The 27881-nt window shown below is 31.1% G+C and overlaps 1 protein-coding gene across 1 annotated transcript; it reads left to right on the top strand.

The window, feature by feature from the left end:
- LOC123302558 lies at positions 1-26581 on the top strand. The gene is made up of 5 exons (XM_044885529.1): positions 1-272; positions 24313-24659; positions 24778-25039; positions 25312-25668; positions 26471-26581. Exons 2-5 carry the CDS (start codon positions 24313-24315, stop codon positions 26489-26491), a joined length of 987 nt encoding a protein of 328 aa, XP_044741464.1. The 5' UTR covers positions 1-272; the 3' UTR covers positions 26492-26581.
- Positions 26582-27881: the final 1300 nt, after the last annotated feature.

Here is a 27881-nt window from a genome sequence, read left to right as displayed (position 1 = left end):
TGTTACTTGTTAAACATAACCTCAGAAACCTCATTAATCCGTTACGACTGGATTAGCGGGATAAAATATTCACATTATATTTTTCATTGTTTATAAATATTATTTCGGGCCATCTGTTGCACATTACATTTTACAAACAGTCGCATCGCACTTATAATTCAACCGCACTTAGAATTTATTAATTCTAGCACATAAATTCAAACGCAACGATTTTATTTCAGTAGATTTTGCACATTTTTTGAAATAATTCGCATCCACACTCAACTTTCAAGGTAAATTTTTTCAATTTTTTTCCGGTTTCTTTGATTTTCCTTAATTTTTTTTTATATTCTTTTTCTAGCTGCAAAAAAATGAAAATATTTTGATTCAAAAAAAACAAAAATGTACGACACAATTTTCAAATTTTTCGAGTACTTATTATTGAAATTTTATTGAGCAATAAGTACTTCCACTTATTATTTTAATTTTCCTGAGCAATAAGTTATGAAAATTTAATTTTTTTTTATATTTTTTTGTAGAAAAGTTTTTATGAAAAAGTTTTCTTTTTAGATAACATAAAAACTTTATTAATTAGGACATAAGCCGCTTATAATCGTATTTTCGATACAATTTTCAACAGAATAAGTCCATATTATAGAATATTGATTCGTAAAAGAAAAATGAATTTTTATATCTACTTTTCTTTACCCTCCAACCAACGGTATTTGGTTCGGGGTCTTTTTTCGTGCACGTGACAATTTTTTATTTTTATTTTCAAAAAAAAAATTGTGTCGAACATTTATCGATAGGACAATTTATTTTATAAACGAAAAAGTGTCCACCGTGACAATCCACAAAATCCCCTTCATGCAATTTTCTGAAAATCTGTCCAAAACTACAAAAATACATTAAGATCCTTGTTGTATTTAGGCATTAACTTTTCGTTCTAGGCGAAAAAAGAGGCCGAAAAAGTTTTAATAAAAAAGGCAAGCTTTTTAAATTCGCTTTTTTTTCAGCTCAAAGTAGATTAATAATACTTATAAAGGGGCTATCATCAAGCCGAATTCTTGTACAATAATTTCGCCGAAAAGTTCGAAAAAGCAATTTTTCGATCGCATGTATCATGAACGAAATAGGTGGCTTCTTTAAAAGAACCAAATTTGAATTTCTTTTCACAAGCCTTTAAACCTTTCAACGTAAACTTTCCTGTAAATCTTAAACTTAAAGAAAAGATGTTAAAATATAATAAAACTTATTAGAAAAAAAACTATAATTAGAAAAGTGAGAATCGTCATCGAATTAAAAAGCTTTTTTACTTATTTTGAGTGAATATATTTTGATTAATTCAACAATCATAAATTTTAAAATAGCTCAAACATTGACACTTAAACATACACGGAGTATTTAAACACTTTACTCAGCTAATTATTATTTTCTTTATAGAAAATTAAACATTATTTTTTATCAGCATTTAGTGTTGAATACGAATTTTTCAATATAAATGGTAGAACCACTTATAATTTTGTTTACTCGAAGATATCAGTTAGTTATTTCGATTACAAAGTAGTCATCATCAGTATAAATTAGCTATTCGCTCCGTGCGTGAGTTTCGTTTCCATGGTAACGATACACTACTTTAATTATAGAATTGTATGGATTGCATTTAAGACTTACATTGAAAATTTATTATTATTGTCTTACAAATTTAAATAAATAATTATGATAATTTACATTTGAAAAATAATATTTGTGCAATTTGATTTCTTATTTTCACAATTTTTAATGCATTCAGTTTAATTAATTCGCGTTTTACAATCATTTTAATTTGACATTTCTATAACATTATCATGTAAAGAATTGCAAATTAGTAATAACAGCCCCCTTTAACGCCAAAATTTTTCACTGGAAGCGCTGGAATCGATTTCATTGTCCCTACCATGACTACGCACACAACGAATAAGTAGACTAAAAACTATCATGTATAAAATCTAATTGATTCACTACGACATTTTATCGAGGGAAAAAAGATAAACCCAGAAAAAATGACTTTCTTGGCCCGAAAATATTCAGGGAAAAACTTTCTTGAAACTATTTTTCTGGCCACAAAAACTTACAAAATATTCCAGAGTTCTCAGTCTTACCGTTACATCCTGTAATTCCCAACGATAAAATAACGAAATACAATTCAACTTAAATAAATAAAAATTGCAAAATAAATTATGAAAAATATGTTTTTAATCCTAAAAAAAAATATAAAATATTTTCCAACTACTTAAAATTTCCCATTATTTTAACAAGAAGGAAATTTATTTGATAAGCGATACGGAGGCAGGGGTTGTAGGGGGTGTAGAACGTAATTTTTTTTGTTACATAAATAATAAAAACTACTAAATTTATTCTCGCATAAAAAAAAGGAATATTTAGGTTATATTAAACAATCTGTTTAAAAAAAAAACCGTAAATATTACGTCCCTAATAATAAAGTGGTACATTTTTTATGACAATTACGGTACATTAATATATATGATGTGATACTACCTTTACAGGATTATATGATCTTATATTCTCAAGTTCCCAATGGACATATTTTTATTTTTATTATCTGAAATAGGGATTTTAAATTCATTTGGGATACTGGCAAAAAATAAACAAGGATGAATTTTTGTTGACTTTGAGTTGAAACATAGTTATTGAAATAAATACCTCGATACTCGAAATAAAATTGTATATTAAGAAATTTTATTTAAAAAATACAATTTAAAGAACATACAACAGACTTACATGTCGCTAAATATCGATCGATTTAGATCGGATAAGATTTGCCTGAGCTATCCTAAAATCGACTTTTTGAACGTAGTGACGTCATGAAAAACCAAATTTTTTATTTAGGTCTATCACATCCAAATGATATCCAATATTTATTAACCAAGTATGTAATACTACTAAATTTGGGTCATACTTTTCAAATTTATAGTCAAATTTAACCTATCTGTAATAGATGTCAAGATTCTGGGATTCAGGTCCCTATATTTCGTCAAAAAATTAGTGGTTGCGAAAAACTAACATTATGGATAATATTCTTGACAAAAACTTAGTGGATTTCAAAAAAAATTTCATTTAGATCACGTAAAATTTTTCAAATTATGTGCGACGTGTTGTTGCTTCTAAAAATGAAAAAAATTTTCTAAATAGGTTCAGTAGTTTTTGAGTTTATTCATAACAAGAAAAAAAAATAAAAATAAAATTTTTTTTCCTTTTATATAATTAACGTAAATGTAGATGAAAACAGATTTTCATGAAGGAAAATGTGGTAAAATTCATTAAAAATATTTGTAATATGATATATTTTACGAATGTCATTTGTCAAAGTTATAACACAAATAATGCTGTGATATGAAAAACTAAGCATTCATGTCATATTTTCTTGAACGTCAGTTTCTTAATCAATATTCCTAGCTTTGTTACCTATGCCTAAGAAAAACGACCAAATGAAAATACATTGAAAAATGGAAAAGCTTAAAACTTTTAATATCAATATTCGAACTGAAAATTTCTTGTTTTGTTTTTAAATTGTTGCTGAGACTAATTTATTTTGGTGAACTCAAAATATAATGAACTCCCACTCAAGTGTGTATTTTGAAGAATAATTAAAATTTTTGAGGTCGAACATCGTTTCGATTATGATCTTTGAGATTCTTTCAGGCAGATCGTAAAACCATTCAAAGAAATTTTCAATAAAAATATTTTCGTGTTGTAATAAAAATATCAAGAACGCCTTCGCAAATGTAATAATGATAGATATTAAAACAGGACCGTATTTATTGAGAATGAGGATATCATACCCAAATACTTATTGTTTTAGATAATTTCTTGATTCGCAATTTTAAAATGTATTCCTTCCCAACACACCCCCAAGAAAAATATAATAATATTGAATAACCACGTTTCGTACTATTCTATTTCAATTCTTTAAGCTTGCACTTGTAGTTAGCCTATTACCAGTGTTTTCCTAGAAAATTGTCCTAAAACAACTTCAACTCTTGAGAATGAATACTTCCAAAACAATAAAAAAAGACGAACCTTTAAAAAAAAAGTAGCTGCCACTCTCAATAACCTTTTTGATTTGATTTCTTTGAATATGATACTTTAAAACAGGCATGGGCGAGTTATTTTAAGTCGAAGTCACCATTATAACTTGTTGTGTGCCATAAACTTTATTGTGTGTCTTTTTACCCAAGTCCGCATTCCTATAGAAGTGGAAGCGAGACGGGTATACGAAATTAAATGTTATCTCTCTGTTTGGTTAGGTTGTCTCTGTGTTACTCGTATTTTAGATACAGAAGTATGAGGGATTTCCCTAAGTCACGTTTGCCCATGCCTGCTTTAAAAAAACCACAAACAATAACAAAATTTAGCGATCGAATCCTCTTTACAGCAATCCTCCAAAATTACTATAGACCATAAAAATACGAAATTCAAGATCTTTAAATTCTCCTGAGAAATCAACAATTTTCGCACGGAACCCTCTCTTCTATAGCCTAAATTTAACCTGAGCATTTTTTCTTTTTCAATTGTTAAGAAAGTGATAATTTTCTTATAAAATCGAATTTTCATGTACTCTATTGTGTAAACTTTCTGTGAGCGCCCTCATCGGGATTTGATTACGACCCTGTGACAGGTAAATTCTATTGAAAGTTTATCAATTGAAAAACTATTTTTCTTGACGTAAAGTACCTACTTAGTATATTGTACACATAATATAATATATATAATATATAAATTGGAATGAAAATCAAATGAACTGATAGAGCGCAGCGCGCTCGTGGCGGGGCAAAGGATATGCGGCTTACTTTTCCATTTTCACATGTACTTCTCTTAAGATTAATTATGAACATCTTTTTAGTTGGGTTAGAGTATGCCGTGTACCGTGTACCGTGTACCATGTAGCGTGCGATGCTTTGAGCCATGCCGTGTACCGTGCCGTGTGTAGGTGGCTTATTTTCCCTAGATTTTCCCTCATTTTATCAACAATAACATTTTAGGTGTGTTTGTTTCTTTCTGTTTGAGTTTAACTGTATATGTGTCTGTCTTCGTCTAATCATTACAAATGTTAAATGTAATCATCAATTAAATATATATATATATATTTTTTTTTTCAAAACAGCTTATCTATTTTCTCATTTCTCTCACAATTAATGAATTTCCATTTTTACTTTTCATGGAACAAAAGGTTCAACAACAAATAATAACCTTTATCGGTTATTCTTTATACATTTTGATGAAAATTAAACACAAAAGTTTTCATTTGTCTATTTGATTTTCCATGTGGTTTACCGTTGCGTTTTAAGATATCTCTTTATTTCGATTTACCAAATACTGATTACATTAATCAGCTTACGATTCAAATTTGATTTTCATGTTTATGTTTTAACTTTTGTAATGTTTTACCTAACTAAGTGCCAACTTAATCTAGTACGAAAACAATAGAAAATGAAGGGATTTTTATGCTCAAAATCGATTCAAAACACTATTTAGATGCAAAAGTACCTTTTATTTGGCAATACTAAAACTTTGTTTAGTCAAATTTGTCTTCAAACCCAATTATTTGGGTTCTTCTTCAATTGTTTTGGCTTCTGAGCCACTTTCTTTCTTATCTTAGTTTGCTTTTGTTTCCACGTAAAGTGTTTTTTAAATTATAAGTGACAAATTTTCACCGGAAAACTGCTTGCTCCTTTTTTGCCTTTTGACTTAATAATTATAATAATAAGCCTTGATCCCAGTAAATGGGCAACGGCTTCTCCTTTCACAAATGTGAATGCAATCACAACAAGCGCAGAATGTCTAATGCGTTTCTCCACGTTTGTCAGTAGCAATTCTCGAACATGTATTTCCACCGTAGTTTCTAAACTTATTCGACCATCTCTTACGCTGTTCATTCTTGATGTCCACACACCAAGTAATATAGAAGTAAAAAACCAATATAAAAAAATCCTTACTTAATTTCACTTACAAACACAGTAAACGTAAATTGAATTAAACGGTAAATCGAGAGCAACAACAATAATAACATGCATCCGTAAGAGAAAAAGTAAAAAAAAATATAAACAATTTAGTTAGGGCCTCAGTTTCGTTTTTTTTTTGGAACCTAAGGCTTTGGTTACCTAGTTACGCCTCTGGACTGTGCATTCTTTGCAGATCCTGTACTCGTATTGTAAATAGAAAGTTATGACGACACCTGAAAACTTAATTAAATATGCAAACTAATTTGTTTGAAAACAAACATTTGTGTAGATCAAAGCACAATCTATATGAAAGCACAATCTTCATCTCAACAGCACACAATCACATACTCGTACAGTGACATACAGTGACAAACAGTAACAGTACAACAGTACAGAAAGCACATAATTAATAAGAAATACTAGCTCCACTGGTACGGAATTTCGATCCCCTAGTTATCGTAACCCGTGGCTACCCTGTACCCCACAAAAATTCAAAAGTTCTTAAATAAAAGTTCTTATTTTGTCGTTCAAATTATTTGTCTATCGTGTTTTTTCCTAAGCGATACATTTTTAGGTAATGAGGATATTTTTCGTCAAAGCTAGATATAATAAGCTTGAAAATGAGAAGCGAATCATGGAATTTGATAAAGGACTAGAACAGAAACAAACTTGCTAGAGTAATAACATACAAAGATAAAATCACTTTCACACATTCATTTTCACTTGTTATGTTAGAGCTTACCTTATTTGTTTGTATAATAGAGAAGTACATGCGGCCCCATACATCCGGAAAAAAATATTCGATTCGATTTCGTTTTAATTACGTCTTAAATAAATATCAAGAGTTTGCTGGCCGCAAAAAAAATTATCGATTTGTTTTAATCAATTGATTGGATTATATTAATTCAAAAAGGCTTTCTTTTTGGAAATTTCACCATTTCCGAGATACTAACAATTTAATGTTTGGAAAAACCCCCCAAAAAACAATTTTCTAGTCTCAAAAACATTGCTAAATAATTTTTGACTTACTACTACTATCCTAAAAGAACCTTTGAAGAGTGAAAAAAATTGTGTGTGTAAGCTCTGACGCACCACTGAAGTTTCCATCTTGAGAATTGTATAGGTTATTGCCAGTTTCAAACAATAGATGCTTCGTCTGTTATACATACTTTTTAGTATAATTTATATATGGGAACACGAGAAAACCCGAAGAAATACGATAAATGTTGGCTGAGTAGCTATGTACTCTTTCTGTATTGGTGGGTAACAACAACACTGTGTGCTGTGTCCGTTAGATTATTGTCAGTTTCAAACATAGGTGCTTTGTTGACAGCACACACGCATTGCTAAAAAGTTAGTTGTTGGTGGTTTTTAAAAACAAAATTATGCAAAGAAATCGAATTGGAAAGTTTTAGCAGACGGAGATGGTAATGTGTGCTCGTCTAACTTGTATATGTATTTGTAGGTACAGGTACAGGTAATAGATGTGTTTATTAATATATTATTGAATATGAATATGAGTTTTCAAGGGCGTCACCAACCGATGCCAAATAGGGGGGCAAGTTGATTTATGGAGAATAAATTATAGGAGTAAAAATGTATAATTTATTTTTTATTGTAAAATTAGACTTATTTAACCATAAATTTATCTGGATCTAGAGTTAAATTTTGTGGTTTCATAGACTCTGGAGTCCAGACTTTTCAGTTTTCCTCGTTTTCCGTTTCCTACAAATTTACTTTTCTATTAATTCTTTTTTCCCCTTTCATCTTATAAAGACACTTTTTCTAAAAATTTATTTCAAAGTATATTATTATGCTCCTATCTACCCCCTTTGGTGACGGCCATGTGAGCTTTCATATGAAAGCCTCAGGTTCAGCTCTAGCTTCAGCTCCAGCTCCCGCCAGAACCAGAGCTTATAATTATTATAATATTATTATGTAGTTATTAGTTGTATATAGGTACGTGCAACACCATAATACTAATAGATAGCTTATAGCTTATAGCTTTCATTTACCACCATACCACCACTACCACCATAGTTATATTGTTTTGTTTGTTATTCAATATAACAATAACAATATGAAGGTATGTGTATTATATTTATATATATTGTACTCCAAGCAAATAACACATTTGGTACTTCAGTCTTTGATAGAGAAACCCAATATGTCGAAATCAAAGTAACTATTTAGCTTCTTTTAAACAAACTGCTCGAGAAAATAAGGAATAGTCATGTATTTTTTTTATATTTTTAATTAATTTTTTACACCATGTAACATGTACAAAACTATTTACAATAGATAATAATTTTGAGATGTTTAAACTCAGTCTTCTTGGCGTTATCTGTTGATGACGTATTAATACGTGACCTGACAGTTTAATCTACTGTTTATTACAGGTCTAATACTCTCAGATGTAGTCATTATAGTATATATCCATGGTAATACCATACAAAATATAAGTAGACTAATGGTTTAGTTGAAATGTCCAGCCAATAAAGTTACGGAGAAAGAATATTTGAACCAAATTTGAATTTCATGAATATTCCCTATTGCAAATTGCTTGGACTATTATTTATCTATATCTATTGATACCTATAGGTATGTATATGTATATTGTATAGTTATAGTATATTAATTATATTGTGTTTGTGCAGAAGGATTATTAAAATTGAAATTTATATACTGCAAATTATTTAATCATTTGACCGTTCAACATTTCTAAATCATTCATATCACTCAAATTATATTAAGTACACTTCACACTTCACAACACTACGGTGACGGACACAAAGACGAAGACGGACTACCTTAAGGACAGGATACAGGCTACAGGGTACACCGGCAGTGAAAGTGATCGCTATCTTTCGGCGCCACCTTCACATTTCGTGTCGGATTCTGATAAAATGTCCAAAATCAATGCATACTCCGTTGAAGCGGCCAGAGACCAATGACCAATCGGTTCACAGATTTAAATAATGCTTTTTCACCTTATAGCGCCTAGTGATTGCCATATTGAATTATGATTAGTGCCACTAACACTCACGAGAATAAGACAAATCGATTGACATTAGAATTATCAAAATCGGGCCGCGGGTTTTGCCTCAAAGGAAGACACATACATATATAGACTTAAAAAAATGGATAGTACATTAGTTGAATTGCTTTTGGACAAATATAGCCAAAGCCATAGAAAAGCCTTGGATAAAGCCTTATGGATAGAGGCGTCAGAGCGTTTACAACGGGGTCTCTTTTCAAACTAACATTTAAATAAGAAACTTGATTTTCAAATCAGAATCTGTTTTTTAAAATACATTTAATTTATTTTCCATTGATAAAAAATCTAAACAATCCAGGAAACTCTTTAAATCACTTTCAGCAGCATTTCAATTAAACTTATCTTTTTAAAATTACATATATGCACCCACGTTGCATTTATGTAACACAAGTTGCATATATTCACACAGAGTTTAAGTAAAACAGTTTATTAATGATATTGAAAAGTTACTACTCAAGTATAAAAAAAAATGTTTATCAAGGAAATTACAGTTGATTACATTTTAGAAAGGAAAATAGATAATTTGTTAGAAACATTGTTCGCTCATTCATTCAATTATCTGATAAATTTCTTTGAAACAGTTTTTTTGCTTCAAGAAAAAAAATAAAATTGTGTTTGTTTTTTCAATATCCTGTATCTATGTATATTATATAACAATCGAAACTAGTTACAAACTAGCCTCCACCTCTTTTGATCTCACTTATTCCCCTTCCATAACATTCGAAGAGATTGTTTTACACAGTTAAAATATATTCACAGTTTTCTATTTTTAAAGTCTAAAATAGTTCATAATTCATTGAGTACATCAGAAAAGATGGCCATGAATTGTTTTACTTATGGTTCAAAATAATGATCATAGATGGGAGCAGTGAAATGTTTGATCAAATTTAATTTTTTTTAATGTATTTTTATAAATTACAGTTCATGTGTTATTCTGATGTATGAGCTATATTATTGTTAAGTTTTGGAACGAACAAACAAACAAACATCCTTACTTTCACATTTATAATATATAAGGATAAATGATATGGATATTTTATTCCTTAAGAATATTTGTTGTTCGCCAAAAGATAAGTTGAAATGCCCCAAAACAGGTATTCCAACAGGTTGGTAATAATTCATGCTGATATTGACTACCTTGGAGACAGAAATTCATAAAGTTGTTCCTTACAAAATAATGAACACTCACAAAGGTATATCAAGAGAAGATCAGATTAAGGCATCCCCTCCCAGATTTGGACCTATCATTGATTTCATTGGTTAAGGCACATACATTTTTGATTGGAGTGAAACCTTATAATTTTTTTTAAAGAATCCTCTTTAATATGGAAATAAAATTTATAAAAAAGCGGTTTTCCAGATAAGAATGATTAAAGTTCCGATTGAATTTCAAGCACCGCGATTATACCATTTTCTTTATCGATCTGGGTACTTTCATTTTTTCGAAAATCCTGTTAATTTTCCCAATTTATCATTGCTCACATCCAGGTACGAAACAACGGAGTATGAACAACGAAAATGGGAAAAATGAACATGATTTTCGAAAAATAACATATCCAAATTTTAAATCGATATCGAATTGTGTTAGAAATTCAATCGTAGCTTTAGTCATTCTTATCTGGAAAACCACTTTTCTTTATAAATTTTAAAGAGGATTTTTTTTTAATTATAAATTTTCAAGCCAATCAAAGAATGATTCTGAACAGTCTTAAATCCATGTTTTAATTTTTAGGCCAAAATTTTCTGCTTTTACTCTCCTCTTTGGTCCAAAAGCCGAATATGCCTATGTGTGATTGTTTCTGTTTTCTGATCCTTTTTACTTTGTGTTAATTAATCTTAAAATCATGAATCAAACGATAACGAATCAAAATATTTTCATAAAAGTGTTTTCATAAAAATATCAAATTCAACTTAAAAAATCAATCATTTTATTTAAATATATAAACTTATTTGTAGTTGTATTATTGTTTGTACCAGTTATTTATTTATACACTTAAAATAATTGCACGATATTGTTATTTTATTATTGCATGTGCTTTTATTTATTCAAATATACAGTGAAACTTCTGTATACCACCAAAGTGTAGCACAAAAAATCGTCACTGTATTTATTGTATTATTAGTCCTGGTTAAAATGGTTATTGAGTATGATTAATTTTGGCATGGAAAACTTTTGTAAGATCCCGTTGAAAACATGCTTCTAAACCTAAAAGTTGCTGGTGGGTAACCCGGTAGGATACTGTTTAAACTTAGGTTTCGAGTAAAATTTAAAAAAACATGATTTCAACGCTTTTCATCTCTCAAAAAGCCACGTATAAAACTTTTACTTGTAGTGTAAGCTTACTCAGAAACACCCTAAAAAATTATTGAGCTTATTGAATTTTAAGTACTTGATTGTTATCTGTTAAAAGATCCCACGAAAAACCACCCAAAAATAACAATTTGCTGTTCGATATATGCTAGAAAGATGCGATTTACATCAATCGACTCAAAATAAAGCCAAATCAACAAAAACATTTCATTTTCCAAAACGTAACCCCCAGAAAATCGGAAAAACGGTTGTTGCTATTTTCCGGGAGGTTGTGTTATGAAAAATGGAAATTTTCCATTAATTTGACTTCATTTCGAGTTGATTGATGAAAATCCCATCTTTCTAGCATGTATAGAACAGAAAATCGTTATTTTTGGGTTTAGGTTTTTCGCACGGTTTACAAGATGAGTCCTAGTCCTTGAGTCATTTACGAACTCAACCTTACTTTTTAACGTCTTGAGCACACAATTAAAATTTCAACTTGATATCTTTTTTATTTGTGAAAGCTTAAGACGCTTAATATCAAGAATGAATCGGAACGCATCATCTACTCAAGCTTTTACAAATAGTCGAGTATAAGTGACCCATAGATAAAATTATTTGCTACTTTTTAGTACAATAAAAGCTTGTCCCTTAAAAAGTACTTTTTATTAAAATTTTTAATTTAAGACTAAAACAAATGTATATATATCAAATATGGTGGAAGCGATGGAAAAATTAGGACACCACAATCTTACCTTGCATTATCATCCAAACTAAATGTGCATGCAATTTCATCTCAGTCGGAAAAATGGATCAAATTTGACTTGCAAGATTAATAAAAGCTTGTAAAAATGAAATCATTGATTTTCATATAATTAAATTTTCGGACGAAATAAAAAATAATATGATTTGATGAACGATGATTTAATATTAATAAAATATTATTACAAAACATGTGAAAATTGTATTAATAAATATCAGTAGAGGTTTTCATTTAAAATTTAATATCAGTAGGTGTCGTGGTCGTGAGCTTGAGCTTGAGGTGTAAATAAATTGCAGTATTTATATGAGGGCTGTAAGCTGTAAGTGTGCTGATGAGGTGCAGGTGGGGTGAGGATTGGGGACTGGGAAGGGTTGGGTTGGGTTGGGTTGGGTATGTATATAACACACTGACCCTGCTTGTGATCGCACATAGAAATGCAAACCTCATTGATAGCATAGTAGGTAGTAGCTGGTAGTAGTTGGTAGTAGGTAGTAGGTAGTAGGTACCTACATCTACATATTACAATATAATCCGCTTTTAAAAAATATCAGGTAAATTGAATCACCCACAACCCACGCCAAGCCACAATCAACTAAAACTGCATTTGAAGGGCACACCAAAACAACATACTCAGTCACATTTTTGTGTTTCTTTAATGGAATATACCAATTAATAGTCTCAGGCCTGTGGGCACAGGAGGAGTTTTGGGGGTTCAAAACCCCTCCCATTGAGAATCTGTTCCCAATGTACCCAATGTACCGAATTATAAGACGCATTTCCATTGACGAATCAGATATCGATATCCAAGCATATTTTGAGCTTGGTACCTTATTTAACTTTGTCTTTGAGTCGAGTTTATCAAAGAGAACTTCGACCTAGACGAGACTATCGAACTGGCTAATGCTAACTGACTATGCAAAACATATTTTGATTGGACGAAGAGGAAACACTAGAGAAAATGAAAAACCACGATCGATGTCTGCGATTAATAAAACAAGGCAAGGTTCGCGTCATAACAGGCTCAACGCTCGAATATACAGTTGAAGATTATAAAAAGATCTCTTTTGCTCAACTTTTTAAATTACAATATACAATTTTGCACGATAATTCCCGTGACATTTGGGTCGACAAAATTCAACTTTAGCGAAAAGCCATTACCGGGCGAGATGACGAAAATTCACTCGAAGCACTCGATACTTGCAATAAAGATGCGTTTCCGAATTTCTACCAAGGGCTGACCGTTCTGGAGCATTTTGCCTGTGACAACAAGACCGATACACACATTAATTTTTGAAAAAGAGTGACTAAATATCATATTTTCAACCTCCGAGCTAAAAAAAAGGGGGTATTATAAGTTTGATCGCTATGTGTTTCTGTCTGTCTGTCTGTGGCATCGTAGCGCCAAAACAGATTAACCAATTTTGATTTGTTTGTATTGTTTGAAAGGTAATGTAATGGAGATTGTATTAAAAATATATTTCAAAAAAGAGTTGAGACTTAGCATGTTTTTCCTATGTGCCCTTCCGATACAATTCAAGCTCGGCTCTCAAACTCAACTCAACTCAACATTTTTGAGTGCCATGTATAATATAGCTAGCTACATTACCTACTATTTATGTATTTATGTGCTGAGACTGATAATACCTAGGTACATACAAAAATATAGAATGTTTCAAAAATATACAAAGCATTTCAGTTTGATATCATTTTTTGTTTTTGAGCTATCGCGTTGACAGACCGACAGACAGACAGACGAACAAACAACCGAAAATAGACCAATTCGATGATTATATAAACACCTATACCAAAATTTTATTCGTCAATATTTTTAAGCGTTTAAGCGTTACAGGTATGGCAAAAATTGATAAATTTGTTCATTCACTGACTATGATTCGATAACCAGCAGCCAATGATAATCAGTAGATATTAGTAAATATCATTTAATAATATTCAACTAAAGAAGGGACATGAACTGATTTCAATTGGATTATATTATTTTGAAAAAACATTTTAAAAACAGAACACCGTGTATACATGGTATAAAAAGTAGGAAAAATTGAAAACTTGAGACGTTTTTCCTTGAAAACTGAAAGTTTTAAAAATCAAATTTTCTACGTTCTATGAAAAAAATTTATTTGCGTTGGTTTTCGAGATTCCAAGCTCGAAATTAGGATTCAGTTGGTTGTAATTACATTATAAAGACTTGAGCGATCTGCTTCGACTACAGGAACCCCTTGGATAACGTTACTAATAATAATGTAATAGGTATTGAGAATGATTGATAACTTTTGAAACGCTTTGTAAATTATATAATGCAGTTTAGAAGAGAACTATTAAAATAATTTAGAGCATATAATGGCCCACAATTTATTTCATAAATGTGTTGTAAATGTAAATACATTGCATACTCTCTTAGGCCCCATTTCCATTTATTCCGAGTTCATTTGCATTGCAATCATATTATTATGTAATGCATTGAAATAAACTTACATGTAATCATAGGTGTCCAAAAATAAAACCATTTGCCTGTTATACTTTAAAGATTTCCCTAATTCGAATATTTTCATCTTGTTAGGCAACCAGAAAAATTATCCCTAAAAGTAAAACGTTAGTGGGAGTTAATTTAGTGATTGTTTTTGTTAAAATCTCCCCATGAAAGCCCGGTTAACTCAAGACAAGCTGCAAAACTTAATAGTCGATATTCGGGTCAATGAAATATTGATCTTCGTAGGGGATTTAATTAAGAAGATATCTCCGGAAAAAATTATTGAGTTTCGTAGCGCCAAAATTACCCACCTTATGTTTCCAGTCTTCAAGGCATTTCAGACATGTAATAATAATAATAATTGAGTTTAACCTCCGTTTTTCTGACATATGCCTATAACAGAAGTTACCCACATCATTTTTTGTTAATCTTTATTTATTTAACTACATCCGTTTATGGGTTACTTCGTTCTTATCTAAGCGACGACAATGTGATCAATTTCAACGTCCCCCCATTAATTTTTTAATTGTTCACACTGCCGCTGCCTGGATTTGAACCCACAACCTTCCTTCAGTAGCAAGAGGGTCAAAGAACAACACCTTAGACCGCTAGACCACTGAACCGGTTGCATTTCAGACATGTAACTTTCTTATTTTCTCTGAAAATAATAAAATACGAAAATATATATAAATCGTTCGGTAAGCTTTAGTCGCGTAATGAAAAATATACTATATTTTCCCCACGTTGGCACGCCCATGCATATAAAAACAAATTCTTCGCTTTGTAAATTGACAATTTATAATTATTGAAATATTTTCCCATAATTATGTAACACTTCAAATATATTTCATTATTTAATAGTTGGCAATGACATCTTGTGTGATTGAAAATATTTAAGGATGTGTGAGCGCCAAGGCAATATAAAAGGATTGATTTTTTTTTTATATGAAGTTTAACTAAGTTATTTTTAAATAAATAAATGACTCCAAAACTAACAATTAAAATAAAAGTCTAAACCTTAATAAATTATTGAAAACAAAAATAAACCGTTGTGTCTGATTAATTAAGGATGTATGAGCATGGTAGTAGGGACTCAAAATTTTGTTTAATTATTTAGCTTTTGATATTTCTAAAACCAAGGCAGATATTAAATAGTTTTATTGTTATTTTTCGCCTACATTCATGAAATTGAAAATAGGATATAAATAGTTTCAATCACAAGTCGAAACTTTTCTTGGCGCTTGTACTACCTTAAAAAATGATCGTGTGTTACGTTCATTTACTTTGGGTTGCATACAAGCTTTATCCATTTTTCTAACAACGTAAACATATACGAAATGTGAATCTGAATGATCTGATTCTGATCTTGACATTATCTATGAAAATTATTATTATTTCATTTCTATCTATTTGTTTTTACGTAACCTAGAAAAATTTCTTACATAACACTTTAACAGTTTCTCAATCTCTACCCACGTCAACTCTCTTGACAACTTTCGTAAATTATCTATGTGGATAAAATTTTTTTGACACATGTTTATAAATTATTCGAAGTTTAGAAAAACTAAGCAAATTTTAATTATTACTATTTTACCATGTATATATGAAATATACCAAGGTATACTAAGTTTAGTCACAAGTTTGTAACTAGATCTTACAAATATTGATGCTATCAACAAAATTTTGGTATAGGTGTTCATAAAAATACGTAATTAGTCCATTCCCGGTTGTCCGTTCGTCCGTCCGTCCGTCTGTAAACACGATAACTCAAAAATAAATTTACAACGTACTCAGGAAGCAAAAAGTGAGGTCGAGTTCGTAAATGAGCAACATAGGTCAATTGGATCTTCCCCTCATGTAAACCGTTAGAGATAGAGCAAAAGTTTAAATGTAAAAAATGTTCCTTATCAAAAAATAAACAACTTTTGTTTGAAACATTTTTTCCTAAAAATCACTGTTTACCCGTGAAGGCGCAAATTATGCGTAAATTGTATAGTATGTATTATAAGGGAATATCAATTATATATGTGTGACATGTATGTATGTGTAATATGATAGAGTAATCAACACTGTCTATACATGGTATTTCAACAATTAACTCAGTCAATTGTTTGTTTTCACTTATTTTAAGCTTTATTCAAGTTTTTCTCTTACTTGAACCTCTGTTAAATATACACGAAACATTTTGCTACTTAACTGTATGGAAAATCAAGAAAATTAGTATTTTTATAACCTTACCAAAACAATTTGAAATATCAATACGAACAGACATGGAACTCAATTGGAATAAGAGCATTTTTAAACGTATTTTTGGTTGACTTGTTTGAATGTTTTAAAACAATTTCAATATCTCCGGAAAAACAATTAAAATAATGGAAAATTTTATTTTTAAAACAATAATAATATTGAATAAAATCAATAATTTATACAAAATTATTCATTAAAATTTATTTTCATTTCCCGCACCTCATCAAAGCGTAACCAAACAACCACCATCCTCCATTCTCCATCCCCAATCTTCCTCTTTTTATAAATAGGAATATTTTTATTTAAACGTCAGATAAATTATTAAAAATAATATTATTATTTATATATATATTGTTGATGTTTTAACAAATTAATAATCACCTCTATACGTAAGCTCGCTCTAGCAACAAGTCATGACTTTGAATAAAAAACAATGACAAATCAATGTATCAAAGAAAATTGTGCTTTCATGAGCGTCGTCAAAATAGGCAGCTGGCTCCGTTTAAAGATTCACAAAAATGGTTCAAAGTACCCACGAATTTTCTCCCAAAAGTATTAACCCCTTTTAACTTACTATCTTTTATAGCTTTCAGAGGAAAAAAAAGTTATTTCCGAAAAAATTGTTTCAAACGAAAGTTTAATTTTTTATAAGAAACATTTTTTACGCTGATACTTTTGTTCTATCTCTTTTGGTAGAGCCTAAATAGCCGAGCGGTCTAAGGCGTTTGTCTTCGACTGTTTGTCCATTTAGACTTAGGTTGCGGGTTCGAATCCAGGCAGCGGCAATGTGAACAATTTTTTAATTAATGGGAGTACAGAATTGATCACATTGTCGTCGCTTTGATAAGAACGAAGTAACCGACTCCACCCACATCAAAATGTAATTGTAAAATATGTTTGTAATTAAATAAATAAAGATTAACAAATAATGATGTGTGTGGCCTCTGTTATAGGCGTATATATCAGAGAAACGGAGGTTAAACCTCATTAAAGACCAAATTTCCTACGGATCCAAGACTTTGAACTTAAATTCACTTTTTATGTCCTAAGCACGATTTAAACAAACCTCTACTCGATATTTCTTTTCGTTTTTGAGTTATTGTGTTGATGGATGGAAATGGAGTAATTAGGTTAATTTTACGAATACCTTTATCAAATTTCTAGCATCAATATTTTTAAGCTCTAGTTACAAAGTTGGGACTACACTTAATATACTCTGATATATTTCATATATAGGGTATAAAAACTAAATAAAATCATTTTTAAAAACAAGATTTTTTTAGGAAAAGCATGCATAAGAATAAGAAGAGAAATCGTCTCACATTTCATTCACAATTCATTCGCACACCCACGCAATAACAATCATATTTGATTTAGAGCAGTCAACAGTGTGACTGATAAAAACAAGTATCCCATTCCTAATAAAAACTTTATTAATTATGCTACAACAGCTTTTCATTTTATAAACTGCTCACTTTGTAGGTAGTAGGTACCAGGCCTGGTAGGTACAGTGCTGGGTTTATTCTAAGGGGTTTCTTAGGTAATGCCCAGAGCGGAAAATACTTTCAAAATTGTAGTCTTGTTAGAACATTGGAGCCAAAATCATGAAGAAAAAAAAAACAGAAAAATAAATATATTCTTTTATTTAGTTTAGAAAATTTAATAATTCTGTATTGGTACCATTAAGGAAACTTAATATAATTTTAAAAAATAGCTGTATGAATCATAGACCATTAGTTAGTTCAGTGTAGACAGCTAGGTATAATATATCCATAGATAATAAGTATTTATATTTATTATAATCAGATGTCTATGAATATATAATATATGTCTATCAAACTTATTTGTGTTATTTCGTATAGTGATACAAATATTACGTCATCAAATTGGATGCCTGCGTTTTTGACAGTTTAAAAAAGGTTTAAAATTTAAGTTTTTGGCAAGAAAGTTTGGTGGCTTTTTATTAGCAAAATCAACATTTTGAAGTACTTTTTCAAAAATAGTGGAATATCCTATTACGAGTTGTTTAAGTTGAGTTTGTCGACTATAGAAGAGTTGGTTCGGTCCAGAAGTTTAAGCCCTGGCGTTCAAAAATGGGACAATATTACAGAAATTTTTTCGATCTATTAATAAAAAACAGCAATTTTGTGTCTAGATTATCTCTGATTTGATTACAATGGCTTTCCATTTTCTTTTTTATATGCAAAAATGAAAAAAGAAAAGCTATAGCAATGTGATAAAAGTATTTGATTGACCATCACAAACACAATCACCATATTGACGATTGACCTCTTAAATCAATGGAGCTGAAATACTCATTTAATACGAACATGTTTTGTTCACTTTGTGATACCGGAAATACAAACTCAATAAAGGATTCGATTGGAAAAACAACGAACGTTACAACTTTTAATGAAAATTAGTATAACAATTAATTTTCATCTATTTTTATAATACCCATTCTACCCATTCTGCAATAGTTTCTAATATCCAGTCTAGTTTATCTACAGTCAAAGTCAACTATAACAACGAACAGTTCTTATGATTAATAGGGTATTCCACTATTTTTGAAATAATACTTCAAAATGTTGATTTTTCTAATAAAAAGCCACCAAAAATTTATTTCGGAGAAATACACAAACTTTCTTGCCAAAAACTTAAATTTTAAACCTTTTTTAAACTGTCAAAAACGCAGGCATCCAATTTGATGACGTAATATGGGTATCATTACACGAAATAACACAAATAAGTTTGGCAGATATATTCATAGACATTTGATTATAATAAATATAAATACTTATTATCTATGGATATATTATACACAGCTGTCTACACTGAACTAATTGATGGTCTATGACTCATACCGATATGACATCACAGCAAGGCTTACCCGCGTTTTAGGTCACGTGATATACAGTTTAAAAATTACGATTAACAAAATACAAAATTATTTTTCATAAAAAATACTTTTTAAGGGACCAGCTTTTATTGTACTTAAAAGTAGAAAATAATTTTATCTATGAGTCACTCATACCCCCACTTTAAACCCCCCCCCCTCGACGACGCCCATGTATAGAACCATAAAAACTACAATTGTCGGTATTAGAGGAGTTTGAATCTTGTATTTGTCCGTTAAAAATACATCAGAACGGTGTTGGTATTATTGTTATTCATTCATTGTACAGAATTAAATAACCTAAAGCTCACTACGTAGTCAGTGATCTGATTAGTAATCAGTGATCAGTGATCAGGAGTATGTTTACATATTGGTTTCATATTTGCACAAGCTGTTTATATAATATTTCGTATAGGCAATTGTTGGCACATGACAAATATTTACTTTATATGTTCAAATTCAATAATGACTCTTTTAAATCAGTCAATCTTAAGAGATTCAAATGGCATTTTTCTTAAGGAAGCTCGACCGTGTTATAGTCAAGTCCATATTTTGCATATCCATGCACTATTTGTGACAACAGTATGGAATAATTTTATTTATGAGTCACTCATACCCGACTCTTTATAAAAGGTGCTCAATTTAAAATATTAAAAACTAGCGACCCGCCCCGGCTTCGCACGGGTGCAATGCTGATACTAAATACACTACAGAAAAACTGTGTCTGGCTTCGCACGGGTATAAAATATATAACCTATGTGATTAAAATCGATCCAGTAGTTTTGATTTATTCATTACATACACTACATTTTTTCTTATTTACTTTTTACATTTTTAACTATTAACCTCAAAAATAGCAGTACTTCTCTACTAATGGATGTTATTATACATATAAACCTTCCTCTTGAATCACTCTATTTATTAAAAAAAACCGCATCAAAATCCGTTGCGTAGTTTCAAAGATTTAAGCATACAAAGGGACATAGGGACGGAGAAAGCGACTTTGTTTTATACTATGTAGTGATGATGAATCAAAACGCCTCATCTACTCCACATGCCAAGCCAGAAGCCAATACGCGAGTGATTTAGCTTAATGTTAACCTATTTTGAGTGATCCCTTCAACTTTAAAGACTATCAATATTTTCGTCAGAAGAGTTGTATTGGACGTATCCGTATGCTCGTAACAACCCTAAACAGTACTTCTATTGGCTAATAACAAAATTTCTATAAAATATAATATTTGCGTTTTTTAAAAAAGTTCAAAAAGAAATGAAAAACTCTTTGAAAATTCGTCTACTAACTTTTTTTATTTATTTTGTAAAATATGTTGAAAATATTTCAGGTTGTTAGTGTGATGATTAATGAAGCTATTCTAAGGGTTCAGTTGATTAACAGCTTAACTACTTTACGCAATATTCCTATGGGTAAAGGTTCGATTGCCACCGACTGTGTTCCAACTCTCTAAAATAATTGAGGAGCTGAAATAATAAACCAGTCGCACGTAGTCAAAATCGAGACGAAAAAATTTGCAATCGGCTGAAAATACTTCGAAGAGGTTATTTTGTGCGCTGATCACGAATTTATCGCTGATCACTGCCCAGCCCTTGTCATGAGGAGATGTTCTTACTTGAGCCAGCCTCTCTTTAACGACCTCTCCGACCTGAAGCCCAAATGGTTCATGGAGTAGTGGCCGGAGATGGGCCAACCCTCTTTCGGTATCACAACGGACCCTATGGTTTAAATGTGTCCCACCCCAGGACAGCCACTCTAACCTAACCTAACCTAACCAATAACCAAATTTGCACGTAATTTTTAAACTGAAAGTGAATATTGAACTCTACTGACTACAATTAATAAATTTTTAATGACTACTGCATCAATTACAAATATCAACAACCTTTTGAAAATTTGAAAATAATATTTCGAATGAAAATGAAAATATAATGAAAAATATATTAAGTCAATTGTAAATAAATAAAATACCTACGTTCTGTTTGTAATTCTATCAACATTCAACACATCCACAATCACATCGCTTTAAATCCTTTATACAATTATTTTAAATAAAGCTCAACATGTTTAAAGCTCTAACTTGTTCGTATGCTGTGTTAATGTAGGAAACGAAGCATTTGACTCAGGAAAAACTCCGCGCCAGTTGATTTTATCTGAGTTCCTCAACAAAATCATATTCATGAGACCTTGTGCTTTTTCGATTTACGCCTATGGGGTGAAGCGGCAGTTTCCTACTCCCGGACACCATATTCTCAGGACCGGAACCACAAAATACTTTTCGTCAGTAACTAGTTTTTGGCGAAATTTCCACATACTTTTTTTTTCAAATGCTTATATCTCGAAAAGAGTGACGTTAGATAAAAAATGTCAAGAAAATGTTAACTAAAGAGAGTATGGTGTTCGGGAATAGGGAACTTCTTCCCTACCCCATGGGGGTAAATCGAAAATTCATCCCCAGTTCTCATGAATATGATTTTGTTGAGGACACTCAGATAAACATTTTTCACAGGCTCCATTAAAATCGGAGCACGGAGTTTTTCCCGAGTCAAATGCTTCGTTTTCTACATTAAATGGTGTTTCTGTTTTAACTTCCACTCTCATTATTTCAAAAATCATATCAGTAGAAGTTATTGTAATCGAATGAGAAAAAAATTTTCAATTTATCATTTTTACGTTTCAAAGTACGGTCTACAGATTTAAGAGGTTGATTTTCCTGACTGTAGTTTCCAGAGGCTTTTCTATGAAGCTATAAAAAACAGAAGGTTGCAAATATATTTGGAGCTTTAAAGAGTAGGATTATTGATCCGAATATCATATCAACTCTCTCTGATAGTTTTAAGAGAGTGAAAAGTGGTATAAAAATCATCTTTTGTTTTTCTAAGGGAACAAAACGTAAACAAAAATGCATTTTTATGATCTTTTGGAATGTAATTTCCTTTATTTTGATATCCTGCTAAATAGTTTTGGTTAATTTTTATACCATGTATATAAGAAATATATCAAGGTATACTAAGTTTAGTCCCAAGTTTGTAACGCTTAAGAATATTGATTCTACGAGCAAAATTATGGCATAGGTGTTCATATAACTACCGTCTGTCTGACAACACGATAACTCAAAAACGAACAAAAATTATCAAGCTGAAATTTTAATATAGTGCTCGGATCGTAAAAAGTGACATCAAGTTCGTAAATGACCAACATAGGTCAATGGGGTCTTGGATCCGTAGGACCCATCTTGCAAACCACTGTAATCAACACTGTCCTTACATGCTATTTCAACAATTAACTCAGTCAACTGTTTGTTTACACCTGGTTTTATTAACGTATTACTATTTCGCACCCAAAATCCGTCATTTTGTTCTTTTTAAACACCTATCTATGGACAGTTGGGTTTTTAAGACGAATATAATCATACCTTAAATATCGACAGCAATCGAGTTGTTTGAAAGATACGAGATAATATAGAAATTTAGAAACAAACATACTCCCCTTAACTCCTGTAATGCCAAACAGGAATTAATGTTTGAGTGGAATCATTAGCAGTGTTTTTATATTGTGCATGCTATAAAGTATAAATAAATAGTTAAATTGATGTAAAGTACTTACATGTAAATGTACATGCATGCCAGATTATAATAATAATCCATTTTCATTTACAAAACTTTTCATACAAACAAAAAATGTATTGAACAAAAATACATAAATGATAATATTATCACATCCCATTTTATACAAAGCCATCTAAAAATAAACTATCCAATCTCAAACTATTTACTAATAAATAGGAGCTTAAAGCTTTAAACATGACCGCACAAAGACGAAGGCAACGCGACAAAAAGTTTTTTCTTGAATCAAGAATATTTTTCTTGCTATTAGAATTTACAAGGAAGATCAAAATATTCTTCGAGTAGAACTGTATTTGTAGCAAGAAAAATTCATTTTTCTTTGATTCTTGAACTATGAAAACTTATTTTTCATAGCAAATGGAAAATTTTTTGTGGAGGTAAATAGGTTAAAGAATGAGGTGAAACCATGAAACGTGAGCTAAAGCAATCCGTGATGCGTAGGTCTTGGAAGAAAAGTCTTACCAACATACGCTGAGCAATGTCAATTTGATAGCTGACAAATAATTTGTGCTCTAGACTTGCGCTAACACAACGGTCACAAGTTTGCACAATTTTTTGGTTGACAAGCGGTAATATAGTGCCAACAATATGCCTTTTTTATTAACGGAGTAATTATTCTAGAGAGGAATTTGTTTCTAGAAGCTAATTTGGGGACTTATTCACTAGAAATCATCTTTCTGCTAAAAAAATGAAAGTCTATTTGCCAAAAGGCAAGTTGGAAACTAAAAAATCGAATTAAGATACACCAAGTGGGTGATTCTGATTAGAGTTTGACACTTGGGTGATTCTGATAAGCATTGCGACTTTGAGCGACCATGTGTGGGTCTAATTTTTAGATGACTTGACTCAAATGTTTTCGTTGTTTTAATGTTGTTTGGTGTGAATCAACCACCAGAATGATGTCGTATCGTAAATGATGTTTTTCTAATCTGCAAAATTGGATTTTGTAGATGATTCATATCCGAAGCGTGCTGTCTGTATGCATCTTTTTATGGGTTTGCATAAATACAACCTGGGCTCGACCACGTCCTGGTACAATTGTCCCAGGCACTGCACCAGGTACAAACACAGCGAGTGGTGTTCTTGCAGGAGAAGTATTAAATTCAAAGTCGTCATCAGATGATACCCCAGCTGGAGAACCAAGTTGTGATCAATTACGTGCCATGTGGCGATTTTCTAAGCGTCAATCGCGTGCTGCGGAAATGACCAATGAAATACCATCGTACCGAGATCCATTTATAAACAATGTTTGGCAAGCACCATTTGATACATATGCGCGTTCCCGTAGTCTAGGAGGGTAAGTTTACAATGTTTTCATGCACTAAAGATTTAAAAGAATGCATGCCAAAATTACTGAGTAAAATTTGCCATGAATTCTTAAATCATGACCTTAAAATCTGAAAATTTTGACTTAGAATGCGTGTTGGATATCGTGGATATCGACCGGTGTATGGTCGTGTTGTACACAAAGCACCACGTGCCCGTGTTATCAGTCATCCAGAACGTAATCGTGCCATGGAAGAAGTAATACGACTGTACGGGGATTCAACACGTAATGGTTTTCTAATGGGTAACGCACCTTCAAATCGTCGTCAGACACAATTCCGTTTATCTGGCGGCTATGTTGGTCGTAATATTAATCAAACCCCACACAGTGGAAGTTTCCAACATTTAAAAGTATGGCTTACGTTAAGTCTAATTCCTCTAGAAGCCAGGCTATATTTCGTAGCCGTCAAGGTCCAAAGCTACTCTTAAGTTTTTCTTTCTTATTTTTAAGTGCTGAAATCAATTGACAACAAATAACAAAATTTATCTTTGTGTTTTCAAAAGTGTTTTCAGCACATAAAAATAAGAAAAAATTTGATGCAGTTATGGATGTCGATCGGCTGCGCAAACTGTCCTGACTCCTAGATTCGATTATTTGATTAATTAACAGAATTTGTTTCTAGGAATTAATTCGCACTGAACGAGCTCGTGAATTACAACAACAACGTTTAGCCGAGGAGATGGCTGCACGAGCAGCTGTACTAAAAGCATCGGGTGGGGATCTGAATTCACGCAGACATGCTTCATCCAAATACGCATATGAAACCAATGGTGACGAGGATGTGATGAATGACGAAGGTTCAATGCGTGATTACATGATGGTTGGCTACGATTCAGGAGACACTAACAACAATGCACCAGTTTTAACATTCCCAGATCCAGTTGCACCTCCCGCTTCAATGTTACGTTCCACTAATCCAAGATTTTATGATAAACAGAATTTGGACGAAGATAATTCCTATTTTGACAGTGATTTTAGTGTAAGTTCTTTTATTTTATAAAATTGAAAATATTTTTAAAAAGTATTCCCGATTATTAGGTTTATTTTATTTACTGAAGAAATCCAATTAATAAAAAAGTTTAGGAATAAAATCCAGGATGTGTACATCCTATAAAATTCCCTTAATTTCAATTTTTGCCCTTCAGTTACACGTTCAAAGCTGATTTTTAACAAAAAAAGCTTGCTTTGGTGTATCAAAAATCACGACAAATCATCGGAGAATAAATTCGTCAAATCGAAATAAACCGAATAGTCGAAACTTAAATTAAATTTTAAACCTTTTTAAAACTGTCAAAAACGCGGGAATCCAATTTAATGACGTAATATTTGTATCACTTTACGAAATAAAACAAATAAAGTTTGACAGATATATTCATAGACATCTGATTATAATAAATATATTATTATACCCAGCTGTCTACACTGAACTAACTGATGGTCTATGACTCATACCGCTATGACATCACATCAGGGCTTGCCCGCACTTCTAAAATTTCTATTTTCGATTTCGATTACTTTTCGATTAATTTTAAATTCTTTTTCCTGAGATTTGTCATGAATTTATTCTGAATACGAAGTTAAATGATGAGTTAAGGCAATCGAAAAAGCTCGATTTTTCTCGATTTCAACTCCCCATTGCTTTTAGGACAAGTTCTTAAATGCTCGAGTAAGTTCAGTTTTATGGCAAAAATCAACTTTGAGTGTGAAAGTGAAGTTACTTGTTATACTTTCATTTGAATAGCAAAATTTTCGAAATTCCAAAATTTGATTTATATTTTCAGGATACTGATGAGAGCTTATAAACTGACGGGGACAATCAAATTCGAACCAAATTATAAATATTATTTACAATTGTAAATACTTTCCCAAAACACAAGCAACCATTTACAAGAAGGCATTAAATCTCCATTCCATAAAATTATAAAGATATAACAATTTTTATCTTGATACAAAAAAAATGCATGTTGTCCTAAACTCAAAATGGAAAAAAAATGGATATCTTGGTCTGAATTTTTATTATTATTTTGGCGCAAGTTTTCAATTTTTGTTCCTTTTTTTTGGTGCAAATGATAATAAAAATTTTAAAATATGGAAATAAAAAAGTAGTCGCTAACTAAACCTCTATGAATGTACCTGACAAAAAAAAATTTGAAAAAAAATTTTCATCCAAATTTTAAGATGTAGGGCTTAAAAGAAAATCAATAATTTGCATTCATTCAAACAAATCAAAGAAAAACTTTTGACTTGAATGGCTTTTTAGGGCATTAAAAAACAAATACTTTTCCAAACATTTCTGGAAAAAGGATTAACTATAAAATAAGTAACTAAAAAGTAAAAAATAATTATCCTTAGAGTTGCGTTATTTAGATCAGTAATTCTCAATATTAGATTAGAACTTATATGGACTAAAAAATTTCCAATTGCTTAAAAAAAACAAATTTTGTGATATTAATACATATTTCAGTGTTAAGAATATCAAAACATTTTCGGAGGAAATTGAATATTTTTCTATGTAAATTTTGGCTGAGTTTCATTCTAAACAAAAATCAAATTGTTGTAGAAAATTTAATGCATAAGAAGAAAAATCGGTTGTCGATTCGTTGCTTAACCCATACGCTTCCAAAAAGAGGGGCAATATGAGGCATACCGCATGCCCAACCCCCCCCCCAAAGGTTTGTAAGATGTTTCCTTGTTAACAACTCCAGAGAAAATCAAAACATTTGGCGCAACTAATTTTATGAGAATAGAATATTTGAATATCTTTAAACAGCTAAATAAGTTTTAAACAAAGCCAACAAGTTGCAGTGAGTGCTTTCTGCTTGCTGGTTACTGCTTGCTTGCCCCATACAACGGGCGCCAATGATAATCATTCGTGTACATATCGGACGGAAGTCATTAAAATTTATGCATTTGTAGAGCAAAATCAAATCACATATTTATATTGAGAATAACTGATCTAGAATTGAGTATATTTTCTAATTTTTAAAATATAATAATATACCATGTGTGTTTGTACCATCTAGGCATATACATATCTGTAGTTTCACAGAATACATCCGTTTAGTAATGCATCTAAGCAAGAGGTATTATATACATGTGTTGTAAGACTACAGATACCATACGACAGACCTTCTGTTGTATGCATGTAGAGATTGGGAGTTTTGTTGCATACTTACTAGTTATCTGTAACTA

The sequence above is a fragment of the Chrysoperla carnea genome, chromosome X (genome assembly GCF_905475395.1).
Source record: "Chrysoperla carnea chromosome X, inChrCarn1.1, whole genome shotgun sequence".
NCBI lineage: Eukaryota > Metazoa > Arthropoda > Insecta > Neuroptera > Chrysopidae > Chrysoperla > Chrysoperla carnea.
Note: the sequence above shows the minus strand (reverse complement) of the source record. Positions and strands in the feature narration are given on the sequence as shown.

What these genes read in the sequence shown, in the direction of transcription:
- LOC123302558 (XM_044885529.1), top strand. Translation starts at nt 24,313, where the DNA reads ATGATTCATATCCGAAGCGTGCTGTCTGTATGCATCTTTTTATGGGTT. An exon ending in GAAGTTTCCAACATTTAAAA is followed by an intron (nt 25,040 to 25,311) that starts GTATGGCTTACG and finishes ATTTGTTTCTAG; the next exon opens with GAATTAATTCGCACTGAACG. An exon ending in ATTTTGACAGTGATTTTAGT is followed by an intron (nt 25,669 to 26,470) that starts GTAAGTTCTTTT and finishes TTATATTTTCAG; the next exon opens with GATACTGATGAGAGCTTATA.